Source organism: Cornus florida, unplaced genomic scaffold, assembly GCF_030987335.1.
Source record: "Cornus florida cultivar Cherokee Brave unplaced genomic scaffold, ASM3098733v1 CherokeeBrave_3.0.0_Hap2_Chr08, whole genome shotgun sequence".
NCBI lineage: Eukaryota > Viridiplantae > Streptophyta > Magnoliopsida > Cornales > Cornaceae > Cornus > Cornus florida.
The window spans coordinates 37806196-37820729 of NW_026775578.1; the positions used below are offsets into that span (position 1 = coordinate 37806196).

The window sequence follows — 14534 nt, forward strand, 5'->3', positions numbered from 1 at the left end:
ACCATATTAGTATCTATAGGTTACTTGTTCATCACTCACCTACCCCCAAACCTTCTCCTATATATAGGACTCTTATGTAATATCATTCAATACAATACAATTCATATATTTAACATAGCATCAGAGCTTTGAGATAACTGCTAAAGAGTTTATCAATTTATCATCACTGTCGGGGCACCATCAGCCTTATCCCCGACGGCAATCAACCGGCAAACTCACACTTTCGCATGCCAAGATCTTCATATACCCCATCCAAGGAAGCCTCGTTGTCTTAATATACCTCCGAGAAACCAACGAGATGACTCATTTAGAGAAGCCCCACCTAGGGATACCCCGTAAAGGGAAGCTTCGTTGTTTAAATTTTCCTTAAGAAAACCCAACGAGATGCCTCGTTTAGAGATGCTCAACGTGTCGGATCAGCTCTGGCACCTCGCCACTATGCGCCTCAAGTGGTAATCCCACTTTTCCATGCGCTTCCACGCGCAATAGTTGTAATACCGCACCTCAACGTGTCGAATTAGCTCCGTCACCGCACCACCATACGCCTCAAGTAGTAATCCTTCTTTTCCATGCGCTTCCAAGCGCAACAGCGATAATCCCGAACCTCAACATGTCGGATCATCTCCGTCACTGCGCCACCATGCACCATTGCTCACATGCGCCTCAATGTGTCAAATTGTCACAACTTTGTCGCCGCATCGCCACGCGCCATCAGTGGTCATTATGCGTTTCCCAAAGCCCCATCAACGTGTCGAATCAACTTCGCCACCGCTTTTATAATCTTGTTTCCAAACTCAAGTTGATTTCATAATCACCTTGAGTTGAGGGGGGCTCATAGATTATATTGCCTATTGTATATTATGGTTAGGATTAGTTGTCTTCACCTACTCTCATTACCATATATACCATTACCATGTATAGGATTTACTTGATCTCCACACATGTCCTCTCCTGTATAAACCCCTTTGTAGTCTCATATTATTCATTCAATTCAATACAATTCATATATTTAACACTAACAAAATCTAACATTCAACAAATACAAATTACAGGGTAAAACTCAAGATAAAAGAGAGCAATTGGTCTATAAGACGAATACAAATGGCTAATAAGAATCAAAAACAAGAAAATAATATATGGGATGAGAAGACTAGGGTTAAGAGGGTTTGTATGTTCAAAAGAGTTGCGAAATGGAAAAGAGAGAGAGAGAGCCAAAATTGGAGAGAAGAGAGAGGAAGAGTCGAGGCAGAGAGAGTAAAAAGTAGAGAAACAAAGTAGAAACTAGAAAGAGAGAGAATTCAAGAGAGGACGTGCATTTGGTCACGAGGAAGAGTCGATGACGAGGCATTCATGCTACACCCTCTTAGAGCGCGGGCCGTTATCATCATTAGACGACGCACTGGCATTGCCTTGTGCGTCGTCATGGTGTTGGGGGTCATAGTCATCACGCTTTCTCTTGAGAGTATTATTTTTGTCTTCCACTGCTGCTGCTTTATCTGACCCGTCATTGATTCCCAAATTCCCACATCCATCCTTCCAATTTTTCACATCTTTCTCGCACACTACATGGAATCCAAACTTCTTAGCAGACAACTTCTTCTTTTTCTCAAGTTTAAAGTAAACCTCAAGTTGGCACCATTTGTTCGGATTCTGACCCCCATTCCGAAGGAAATGAATTGGATGATAGCTAAGCAAGATGTGTTCGGAATCAACGTTCGTACCAGTGGGAATCCAAAAGTAACCCGACCCAAGAGTACACCGTTTATTATTACGGTCTACCAAACATAAAACCATATACATATGTGAGTTTACAATTGCAAAGTCACAAACAGCACACACCGCAATCCCCATACATCTCTTGTTACACCAATCTGGAGGCAGCTGCAGATTTGTTGAAGTACCCAAATTCTGATGGCAGAACAACTCTGGAATCTCTCTTCCGGGAAACTGAATATTAAAAGAAGAATTTACAACACACAGCCTCTGTACCAAGAAAACACGTGATTCATTAATTCAAATATACATGTGCTTATATATATATATATATATATATATATATATATATATAGAGAGAGAGAGAGAGAGAGAGAGAGAGAGGGAGAGAATAACCTGAAACAGATATCCCATCAACATTTCAACCACATTTTCACTCCATTTATTCTCAGACAACTTAAAGCAATTAGTCAATGTGACCTTCTGCAGTGATCTATTTTTTGTACACAGATCTCCGATGCTTATTAATGAATGGCAATCATCTGCGAGTAATGTAGCAATACATGATGGAAGCATTGGTAATGCTTCTAGCCTCTTGCAGCCTACTAACTCAAGGGATTCAAGTTGAGAAAGATGGGAGATGGTTGCAGGTAAACTGACAAAATTGTTTCTGCTTAAATTCAACTCTTTCAAAGAGGATAAGCTGCCAAGGTCACTGGGGATCCCTTCTTGAGACAAATTGCAATCACTAAGATCAAGTTCTGTTAAGGAATACAAACCCGTTAAAGAAGGAAGCACCAAACACATAGAATCTTCACGTTTCCTTGGTAAAAACCAAGATGAAAAAAATGACTGAGATATTGTTCCCTTGCATCCACTGAGGGATAAGACTTTGAGGCCTTCCAAATGATTAATGGATGATGGTAGTTGTTTGATAGCAGTTTTACTTGCGTGAAACTCCTCTAAAGATTTTATATTTCCCAAGTCCTCTGGCAATTCCTCAAGTTTTGAGCAGCCAGAGAGAGTGAGAGTTTTCAGACAACTCAACCTACAAATGGTTCTTGGAAGACTCGTAAGGTATTTGCATTCACTCAAATCCATCAAAGTAAGGCTAGTGAGATGTTCAATTGACGAGGGCAATTCTTTTATGGCAGTTCTATCCAAATAAAGTTCTGATAAACATACCATATCCCCCAAGATTTCTGGACAATTTTCTAATTTCAAGCAGCCTGATAGAATAAAAGTCTGAAGAGATTCCAAGTGAATACCATTAGAAAATCTCTTAAGATTTTTGCAGTCTTTTATACTTAGAAAAACGAGCCTTTTGAGAACTCCAATGGAAGGGTGAACCTCTACCAAACTCGTACAATCCTCAAGAATCAGTGTATCCAGATTTGGAACAACTGTGAAGTCTGGGGTCCTAGATAGTCTATGGGAGTGACTAAGGTTCATGACTTTCAACTTGGTCAGAGGCTGTTGAAACAAATGGAAAATATTAAAATACTGGCTTTCATGAACACAACAGTATATTCAATAAAGCTAAAATATATAAATATTGATCATACCTTATTTATTTTCCAAAGTTGTTTAATGCTGCTATAACACATGCTCAGTTCAACAAGATTCTGTGCCTGAAAACTTGGTGGCAGACAGCCTGAAGGGTATGCGTGCCAATCAAGCCACCGCAACTCATTTGGAAGATGTGCAGGACCTTTACTGAACACCACATTGTGGACTTTGAATAGCCTTAGTTTCCTCATCTTTGTGAAGGCTTCAGAACTAAGGTCAACAACTTCTGGTTCAGACAGTTCCAAGACTATGGCTTCAATTTTTTCTTTCCCCTAACAACCAATAGCACAAAGCAGAAATAAAAGAAAAAATATAAAATGTCTGTTAGGATTACAAAATGTGGCTTTTTCAATAAAATGTCCCAAGTAAAAATACTAATTTTTCACAAGCTATCTTACCGTATTTTCCGTCAACACACAACAAACATCCTCTCGAAGCCACAACCTGCTACGTTTCCTAGACTCTTGAGATTCTTGACAAACAATATACCAACCCATTTCTTGTATCAAATCATGCATGCAAAAATGATCATTTGTAATAGTTATAAGGGACTTTTCAACAAGAACAGGTATTCCAATCCCTGGGCAGAAGCCACAACTGTCGAGTATTCTTGTCACGTAACACTTGTGCTTCCCTTTGAAGAAACATGCAATATCAAGGAAAATTTCCTTCTCCATTTCATCCAATCCATCAAAACTGATTTTAAGCACTCGAAGAATTTCTTTATTAGGAATTTTGTGCAGCTTAATCAATGTGCTTTTCCATTCTTCCATTGTCCTGCCATATAGAAAAGAACCCAAAATTGTAAGAGCTAATGGAAGGCCACCAGCATAATCTACCATCTGGTTTGAGAGCTCCAAATAACCTTCAGAAGGAAAACTTTGTTTGAAGGCTTTCCAAGAAAGGAGCTGGATAGCTTCATCTTCATTCAATGCCTCAACCGTGTGACTCTCATTCACACCATGAACAGTTAGCAAATGTTTATTTCTCGTCGTTATGATGATTCTACTCCCAACTCCAAACCAACCATGCTCTCCAGCTACTGCATCTAGTTGCTCCCGTTTATCCACATCATCAAGAACGACAAGAACCCTTTTATAACGTAGTCTGGATATTATTATGTTTGCTCCTCTAACAGCATCGGTTATATTTATATTGCCCAAAATAAGGATTTCAGAAAGGAGTTGTTTTTGTAAAGCTTCTAGACCTTGTTTTTCTGAGACTTCTCTAACATTTGCGAGGAAGCAACTACCCTCAAACTGATGATAGATCCGATCATAAACAGCTTTGGCAATAGTAGTCTTTCCTATTCCCCCCATTCCCCATATTCCTATAAAACGAACCTCATCCAACCCTTCACACAACAATGATTCCATTTTCTCCACACGAGACTCTGTTCCAACCAGATATTGGGCAACAAGTGGAGATGTATGGTTCAGTTTATTGAAAATCTCATCAACTATTTGTACGATACATTTTGACTCATGCCTGCAGGATTAGAATCTTGACCATTTGGTAAGTTGAAAACTTTGAAATTAATAATTATGAAAGGAAGAAACATTAACAAGTGCAATGTTGGTTAATTTGTTATGGAACTTCCCGAATAGGAATATAAATGAACTGTAATGAGAATCTGAAACAACAACACATTATATTGACACATATGTATGACATTCTAGGCAAGTTGCCTTGGTATATGAGACATGATGTTTTACTAGGGATTCTAGGGTATCATTATTAAAAGCAGTCCCAACTTCTTCTCTTTTCAATTTATTTATTTATTTTTATCATCGCTGGTGGTGTCAACCCTCATATAGCACCTCATAGTCAACCATTGAGTACACATGCACTAGATAATTACCGGGAAATTTCCTAAAGATGGCCCCAAAAAATTTCAAATTTCTTCTAAGATGTGAGGTGAAATACTCGTTTATGCTTTCTTTTTAGGATTATCTTCTTTGAATCGTTACCTCTTAACCAAAATAGTATTTTGAAAAGCACATTTGTTGCAAAATAACCAAGACAACCATATTTTGCCCAAACTTTGAGCCTCTTTCATTAAAGAATTGAAAAGAAAATTTTATATACCTGTTGAGTTTGAAATACCATTTTGGAATTTAAAAAATTATGGCAGAATGGCATGCTTTTGGATAGAATAAACAAATTTGAAAAGTTTATCCAAATGTTGATCTAGATATTCAAATTTAAATTGATTTTAAATGACAGACAATTGAGTTCAAGTGACATGAAGAAAGAGTATTTGTAAAGGAGGGTTTTGAACATGTGAAGAAAAAATAATTTACTATAGATATATTAAATCATTCTAGGCATGAGTACAATAGCTACAAACAGATAAATTATAGTTTTTGCTGTATGTTATGATATTTTTTCCCCTTCTGGTTTTACTTTCCTTTTAGGGTAAATTACTTTGAACTCCCCTGAGGTTTGGAGTAATCACCATCAGATGAAAGTTTTGAAAATATTGAGTCAACCTCCCTCAAGCTTTTTATGAAATCACAATCAACATCACAATTTTTTTAAATTACCAAAAGTGCCCTTTAATGAACAGAAATGACTCAACTATCCCTATTAATCATTGTAAAAAGAACTATTAAGATGGGTCTGGGGAATTTGAATGTTTTTTTTCCCTATTCTTGTCTCTCTTTTTTTAATTATTATTCAAGAACTATTAAGTTATTAAGGGTAAAAATGTCAATCACATTAATAAGTTAACAACATTTGCCCCTAAAAATATGACAAGGGAAGTAAGAGTTACTTTGCAAAAGTTTCATCTAGGAAATATTATTCCAAACCTCAAGGGAGGCCAGAGTAATTTACCCTTCTCTAATTAACTTTGGTGTTTGGTGTAAGCCAAATTAACATTGAGGTTGTTAACCATTTCACAAGGGTCTTGTCTCACATTCGATACGGATGGGGAGGGCCTTGGGCTTATAAGGATTGCCTAGAAACAGTCACCTTGAAAGGGTGCGTAATAGCTAACTGATGGAGCGCTCTAGCCCCCAAATATGAACAGGGCCAAGTAATCTGCCAACACTATGGTTGGTAGGAAGCACCACCAAAAAGCTTACACTTTTGGCGCCCAAGATGCCTAAGAAATATGTGTAAAGTATATTTTTACATCTCTCTCCCAAACCCAAGCGCAAATGTTGCCCAAGAAATATTTATGTATTTACCGTTATTCAAAATAAAAACACCATATATGTCTCTATATAAAAACCAAATATAATGCAATTTATGGTATATATGTAAATATTTATATAGTATTGCATATATACAAGCCCCAATACATATAGTATTGCATATATTTGTAATCAGAATACCCACTTGAAGAATACCCACAAACACTTTCTCCCCCTCCCCCCCTCCCCCTCCCCCTCCCCCTCCCGGTCTTCTTTAACAGCCAAAATTCCAAGATTCAAACTAGGGCTGAACAATCCCAAAATTAAATCAATAATGCCAATAATAAATTTAAACTGATAATACCAAACCTTAACTTTATTCACAATATGATCAGAGGTATTATTGGTATTATTTGGAATTCAAACTAGGGCTCATTTCATAAGGGTATTATTAGTGATTTCATATTTAAAAATTAAACTAGGGCTGAACAATCCCAAATTTGAACAGGCTGTTTAGGTTCTGATATAATTATTAAAGATTGTTATCCAAAAAGCCTCTTTCTGAACCTCATTTAAAAAATAAATATTCAAAATTGTATTTTTTATTTTTCAATCATCCAAAACACGATATATTCAAAATGTGAATTTTGTGTTAATTACCCGTTTGCTGTATCCGGAACACTATATCCGCTTATATTTGCAGCTTCCACCAGAGCAGTCTTCCACCTCTGTACTCTCTCCATGTTCCCACTGAAAACTTTCTCATGAATTTCAAAGGCTGATCCATAGCTCCCTGTTTGTTTCCGCACTTCCGAAGGATCCACATCATAGAACACTGGCACCACCGTTTGCCCCATCGTCTTCCTGCATTCCGCGATTTTCACGAGTTCATCCAAACACCACTTGGAGGATGCATAGTTTTTGGAGAAGACGACGAGAGCAAATCTAGATTCTTCGATCGCTTTCAGTAGTGCTGGTGAAATTTCTTCTCCTCTTTTGAGTTGCTCGTCGTCTTTGAAGGTGTAGATTCCTTTCTGAGACAAAGCAGCGAACAGATGATCTACAAAGTTCTTGCGTGTGTCTTCACCTCTGAAGCTCAAGAATACATCGTAATTCCATTTAGGGTTAGGGTTTGAGGAGGAAGACACTGTGTGTGTGCTCGTGGAAGCCATTGGGAACCAAAAATCTTGTGATTGTGTGACGGATTTGAAGGGTAGAAGGAACACTTTGCTCTTTACTTCTGTGAGAGAGTTTTGGTATCTATATATGTGTCTGTGTGTGTATATATATATATATATTTTTATTTTTATTTTTTCTTTTTCTTTTTCTTTTTCGGAATTTTTTTATTTTATTTTTTTTTTTTTTTTGAAAAATTAAGCAAATTTATTAATTAAAGGGGATAATTACAAAAGAGGGCTTTCTGGCCCAACCAAAAGAGGATAACAAAAGCCAAATAAATTGGCACAAGGGAGAGGCCCAGCTTCAACCTAATAACCGCAATTAGCGGCTTGTTTGGCCGTTAATTGAGGGTATTAGGGAACAATCCGGTAAGTAGCCCTAGTGAAGATGATGATTATCGGAGAAATAATCAGTCCGGCGGCCTCGGAGGAGGACGACAACAAGCAGGGGAGAGATTCCAATCTGAGAGGATCTTCCTCGAAGCATCACAGTCTTGCAAGAAGCCCAATTTGAGCGTTGCAGTGATAGTTGTTGAGATTCGAGCAAGCACCATTCTTTGAGATGATCTCTTACCTCTGAAAATTCTTTCATTTCTTTTTCGGAAGGTTATCTGTATATATGTTGTGCTTGACGTATAAGCAATTTTCGTGGAAAATGTAAAACAGTTGATTAGTATTGGCCAATAACATAATGCTCTTTTGCCCAGTACTTTTTTTTTTTTTTTTTAAAGATTAAGCAATGTATAAAAATAAGAGTAAAATGTACAAAGGCCTTTGGCCAAAGCAGCCCGTGAAGGCAGACAGACCCAAATGAGGCAACAACAAAAGCATCTAAGCCCAACAAAAAAAAAACAAGCCTAATAACTACGTTTAATAGACTAAAAGAAAATCCGTTAAAAGAAGGTGTCAAGCTTTCAATCCGGTGACATAGCCCTAGATCGGCAAAGTGAATCTCCATCCACTAGCTAGTTCGGCGGTTTCAGAGGGGGGCGACAGCAATCCGGCGATAAATTCCAAGCCTGCAAAATTAATCTGGAGGTATCACAAGCCTTAAGGCAGCGCAGCTGGAGAAGGTTTGTGATTGTATTGCACACTTTGGCCAACACCAGAGTTTGTGAAGCTGCTTTCCCTTTGAGAACTCGGTTATTACGTTCTTCCCAAATATGATAAACCAAAGTTGAAAGACAAATCTTCAGAAGCATGTTGGTCGGAGAGCTTCCCCTCCATCTCTGGCTAATCCACAGAATCATATCCTCCCAAGAGTAGAATGATTTGTAAAATTTACATCTATCTTGAATGAATTCCCACAATGGAGAGGTGAAGACGCATCTGAAAAAGAGATGGGAGTGGGATTCGGGTTCAGTTTTGCAAAACGCGCAAATGTTCTCTTGATGAGACATTACTCTGTTGTCAAAGGTTGGAAATCTGCTTTGTACGGCCATCCACATGTTGAATTTCATCCTTGGGATTGTGGGAGAGCACCATACAAGGTTGAACCAAGCAACTTGATCCCTATTGCCTGCGAGATGGAGAATGGTGTGTTTGAGGCTGAATGTACCAATAGGGGATGCTGACCATAAAAGCTTATCTTTCCTAACTGAGCAAGGTTGAGGGAGAGCAAGAAGTTCCGGGATTGCATTAGAAAGAGATGGGGGAAATGCCCATGAATTGTTGACTATTAATCTACCCACAGGTAAATTATCTTCAGTTCCCAAGTTTTAGAGGAGGGTGGATGGAAATCGAAGACTAAGAGGCCCTACTGGAGTCCAATTGTCTAACCAGAAGTTGGTATCCATACCATTGCCAATGACATGTTTGATGATAAGCCTGGCTGGATGTCTCAACTGAAGGATTTTACGCCAGCTCCACGAACAAGGCTGTGGGATTTTCAAGCTCCAGAGGCTCCTGTTCTTGATAAGGTAAATTTTGCACCAATTTATCCAAATTTTGTCTGTCTTGTCTATTTGAAGGTCCGAAAGATATTTGAGAATAACAGCTCTGATTGCAACCTCAAGGTTGGGTATGCCCAGACCACCTTCAGATTTGGGCTTGCAAACATTATGCCATGCTACTTTTGAGCCTGTGGTTTTCATTTCTGGTCCTGACCAGAGGAAAGATCTAAATATCTTGTTCAGCTCCTTGATGACACTCTTTGGAAGGATAAAAACACTAGACCAGTAGAGCTGAGTGGAAACTAGGACTGCTTTAACAAGTTGTAACCGACCTGCATAGGAAAGGGATCTAGCTGACCAATGAGAAATTCTTTGAGTAATTCTCTCAATGAGGACCCTACAGTCTGAGCTCTTGAGGTTTGAAGTGATAAATGGAATCCCAAGATGTCTTATGGGAAGACAGCCCTTCTGAATGCCAAACAAATCAATGATTGCTTCTTCCATCTAAGGAGGAATACCTGCAAGAAAGATTGAGCTTTTTGAAATACTAATTGTTAGTCCAGACATTGAACAAAAGAGGTCTAAGGCTAACTTCAGGATGGAAATGGATTCAATGTCTCCATGGCAAAGTAAAAGGAGGTCATCATCAAATGATAGGTGGGTTATACGTTGCTCCTTACATCTCCAATGATGTTTGAATCTTAGGGCTCTAACAACATAGTTGCTGATGATGGATGATAGTGCTTCAATGACAATGACAAACAAAAAAGGGGATATTGGATCCCCTTGTCTCAATCCTCTCTTTCCTTTAAAAAAAAACCCTTGGAACTCTCCATTTAAAGCAATTGTGAATGATGAAGATGTGATACAAGCCAAAATGAGAGAAATAAACTTTTGAGGGAAATTGAAGAGGGTTAGGCAATTGGAGATGAAGTCCCAGTTTACAGAATCAAAAGCTTTCATTAGGTCAATTTTGACAGCACACCTAGGAGGACCAATATCCCTATGATAACCCCTCAACAACTCATGTGCAAGGAGAATGGAATCAGTAATCTTTCTACCTTGGACAAATGTTGTTTGGGTTGTGTCAATGATATGGGGAAGGGTAAGTTGAAGCTTGGTTGCCAACAATTTTGCAATGCACTTGTAGATGGTGTTGCAACATGATATTGGCCTATACTCATTGAGTGATGAGGGGTTGGAGCACTTTGGTACAAGTGAAAAATAGGTACAGTTAATCTCAGAAAGGAGCTTTCCATTTCTGAAAATTTCATATATGGCCTTAATGATTGAGCTTCCAACAATGTCCCATGATTTTTGGAAGAAGAATGCATTGCGTCCATCTGGGCCTGGGGCTTTATCTCCATTGAGTGAAAGCATGCAATTTTGGATTTCTGAGGGAGAGGGAGGGGAGTCCAGAAGGCTGTGCATGTTGGAAGGCACTGATTTGGTAATGAATGGGGATAAATCAGATAAACCATAGGTAGGGGAGAAAGAACATCCTAGCAGCCTCTGAAAGTGTAAAATAGTTTCTTGCTTGATTGCTTCAGGATCAGTAATGCCCTCTCCAGCTGCATTAGTGAGACTTACAATTTTGTTCCTGTTATTTCTGGAGGCAAGGGATTTGTGAAAGTAAGAAGAGTTGGAGTCTCTTAACTTCAGCCAAATCATCCTTGATTTCTGTCTTAGCATGTCCTCCAGTACTTCCCCAATCTCAAATACTCAGTAATGAAAGCCCTCTCTAACTGTCTTAGAGAAATGTCATTTGGGCAATTGTCAATATCAGATTGACATGAGTCCAACTCCAAATTTATAGAATCCAGCCTTGTGTCAACATCAGAAAACTCTTTTATGCAATTTGATTTGAGGATGGCCTTGAGGTTTTTTAATTTTTGGACAACCTAGAACATAGATGTGCCCTTGATATAGGAGCTCCAAGTGCACTGAACATAGTGGAAGAAAAAAGGATGGTTGCTCCAGGCATTGAAGAACCTGAATGGGATACGTTTCCTTTGAAAGTTAAAGTTCATAGAAAGCAAGATTGGGCTGTGATCAGAGATACCTGGGGTTAAAAACTTGCATTCTGAGAGTGGGAAGGACATACTCCATTTGCAGTTAACCAATGCTCTATCAATCTTCCTGGCTATGCATGTATCCCTCAAACTTTTGTTGTTCCAAATGTACAAGATGCCATTGTATTTCAAATCCTCAAGCTCAGCTTGTTGAATGCATTCCCTTAAGTTAGACATTGAGGAGCTCCATTTCTGTGAACCACCAAACCTCTCATTTGAGCTAGTAATTGCATTGAAGTCTCCCATAATGATCCAAAGGGAGTGGGAGAACAAGATAGAGTGGCTGGTGATGTCATTCCAGAGGGTCTTTCTCTCATTTACATGATTTAAGGCATAAACAAAGGAGCAAAAAAATGACAAATCATGGTCATTAATGGAGAAAAAATAGTGAATGGCTTGCTTGTTGATGTTGATGATGTTGAGATCAATAGAATTTGGGTTCCATAAAATCCAAATCCTCCTAAGATGGGAGAAGATGTAATTGTAGGCAATTGACCAATGAGGAGCTATGAAGCGATGGATGGCTACAACATTGTCATGAGACACTCTGGTCTCTACCAAGGATATAAGGTCAAGGTTATTTGCAGAGATAAGTTTCTTTACCTCTGCCTTTTTTGAGGGTTGATTTAGCCCTCTCACATTCCAAGTTATAAAAGAAATCATTTAAGATTAGAGGTAGAAGAACCTCTAAGATACCCGTGGCCCTTTATAGGCTCTGAAGATATCAACACTGGGCTATGACTTTTGCTACCCCTTGCAGCCTTTTTCAAACTTCTAACTGTCAATTTGTTGCTTGCAACTTCTTTTGCAGGTGGAGATAATGATGATGGTTCACTTAGCCTGCAGCAGAGTCTTGGGGATGCAATAATTGCAGGATCATGTGCTTTAGGAGATTTGTGGTTATGCTGTAGATCCATAGCAAGGTTGGTGCATGGTGGAGATACCTCGTTCCTAAACTTACTCAGTCTCGACTCTTGAGGGTAGGTGGATGGGACTTCCAAGCATTCAGATGGAATAATACTTGATTGAGATGGGTTAGTGGATGGAGATGTATGGTGGAGATTAGTATTGGAAGGTGGGACTATATATGTGAAAGAGAGTCTCTTAACACAGAGAGAGGATGAATTGGGATGTGGAAAGTTGCTGGTGTTTTCCTTCCTGGATTTGGATGGGAGCGCAGTGGCCTTAAGGTTTGTTGGGGCTGAGTTAGTTGAACATTGTGGATCATTATCACAGTTGGAGAGTGGGGTGAAGGGATTACATAAAAGGGGAAAAGTGGCTGCCTGTTGTTTACCTTTCTGCTGTGTGTGAGTTCTCCTACCATTCTTCTTTCTTTGAGTGATCCATTCAATGTTTGAAGGGTTTTCAGCAGGAGGATTATCAATCATGATAGGGCTTGTGTTATCCCTTGGTGGATTAATGGTTGTCTGTTTATGCAGCTTTAAGTTGATGTGGTTTTGGGGACAAGATGTTGTGGTTGAGTCTCTTGCAGGTATTACAAATCTTGGGGAGCCATTGGTATTTAATACCAATGTCTACAATGTTACCATCATCCATTTTGAGCTGAGTTGCTGTAAGCAGAGGTTTAGATAAGTTAACATTAATGCAAATTCTGGCGTATCTCAACTTTGATCTTGATTCTGTTGCATGGTCAGCATAAAGAGGAAATCCAACAATGCTAGCAACATGGCTGAAGCCTTTGGCAGTCCAGTACCTCATTGGAATGTTGTAAAATTTGACCCAAGTAGAAGTGAGAGAGGGTTGAGTGGATGATGGTTGGTTGAGCTTGTCCCACTTGACAAGGGAAAAGGGATGGCCAGCTAATGTCCATGGTCCCATGGAAAGCACCTTGTCAGCCTCATATGTTGAGTTGAACCTAAAGAGGTAGGTGTTGCCTTCACCCAAAATTGTTTCAGTTAGGCCTTGGGCTTTCCAAAGCTTTATTGCTGCTGTGTTGACAACTTTGTAGGGCAATTTTTTGTGGATGGAGGTGCCAACCAAGTGATTTTCATTCCAGAATTTCAAACCTTCAATTGCAACTTCTTCTGATGGCTCGATCAGGGATGGGTTGAGGGATGATGTTTCTATAAATTCAAATTTCATTTTTACTGGTCCATTTTGAACTACATCAATCCATTACTTTGTCTTTTGCCCAGTACTTTTTGGTTCTCTGTCGCTTTCTTCTCTAATTTTGCGATGTGAAAAGCAACGAAAAATAAATGGGAAAGAAAAATATCCTCCTAAATGTTATACACACCCAAATATTTCCCAAAAAAATACTTGGACATCATGCATTCACGTGTCTAAAAGTTATGGTGAGCAAAAACTTGCGGTCCAAGTTTAATCAGCCTATTTGTATATAGGCAAAAGTGCAAAATACCCCCCGATGTTTACTCAATCGTGCAAAATACCCCTCTGAAATAAAAAAGTGAGCAACTGAGTCATAGTATTTCTGAAATAGAGCATATTGCCCCCCTTGCAGATGCCGGATTCCTCTTTCCGGTGAGCAAGTGATGCACGTGATTGATAACTTTATTAGAATGTCAAAACGGCCCTCCATGATGACCATTATGCCCTTCAATGTTGTTTATAAATGTTTGGCCCCTCTTCCTTACAAACCCATTTCAGCCCCATTTCTTCCCTCTACTCTCTCTCTCTACCCTCGTTCCTCAGGTCAGTATATTTATTTGTATTACTATATATATATATATATATATATATATATATATATTTGTATTGCTATATCTATATATGTATATATTGGTATATAGTATTTTATATAATGTATGACATGTGCTTGCTATTATCATATATCTTTATTATTATTATTATTTTCTCTCTCTATTGTTGCTGTAGGAATATGGAGCCCTCAATGACATCAAGAAACTCTGTTAATGTATCACATCATGGTAGATACAATAATTTGCATTGCTATTATGGATTGAAATCGCCTTTGAGAACAGCAACAAC

At 38.7% G+C, this 14534-nt stretch overlaps 1 protein-coding gene across 3 annotated transcripts; it reads right to left on the reverse strand.

Moving 5' to 3' along the window:
• Positions 1–949: 949 nt before the first annotated feature.
• LOC132271330 (TMV resistance protein N-like) lies at positions 950–7697 on the reverse strand. 3 transcript variants are annotated; one of them, XM_059772678.1, is made up of 5 exons: positions 7083–7697; positions 3681–4059; positions 3279–3554; positions 2110–3186; positions 950–1983 (listed from the first exon to the last, which is right to left on the reverse strand). In XM_059772678.1, exons 1-5 carry the CDS (start codon positions 7592–7594, stop codon positions 1354–1356), a joined length of 2874 nt encoding a protein of 957 aa, XP_059628661.1. In that variant the 5' UTR covers positions 7595–7697; the 3' UTR covers positions 950–1353. The 3 variants fall into 3 exon arrangements, with proteins under 3 accessions (XP_059628661.1, XP_059628660.1, XP_059628662.1); XM_059772677.1 differs by having other exon boundaries at positions 3681–4770; XM_059772679.1 differs by lacking the exon at positions 2110–3186 and having other exon boundaries at positions 3681–4770.
• Between the last annotated feature and the right edge of the window lie 6837 nt (positions 7698–14534).

What these genes read in the sequence shown, in the direction of transcription:
- LOC132271330 (XM_059772677.1), bottom strand. Translation starts at nt 7,594, where the DNA reads ATGGCTTCCACGAGCACACACACAGTGTCTTCCTCCTCAAACCCTAAC. An exon ending in GTTCCGGATACAGCAAACGG is followed by an intron (nt 4,771 to 7,082) that starts GTAATTAACACA and finishes CTAATCCTGCAG; the next exon opens with GCATGAGTCAAAATGTATCG. An exon ending in AACTTTGGAAAATAAATAAG is followed by an intron (nt 3,187 to 3,278) that starts GTATGATCAATA and finishes TTGTTTCAACAG; the next exon opens with CCTCTGACCAAGTTGAAAGT.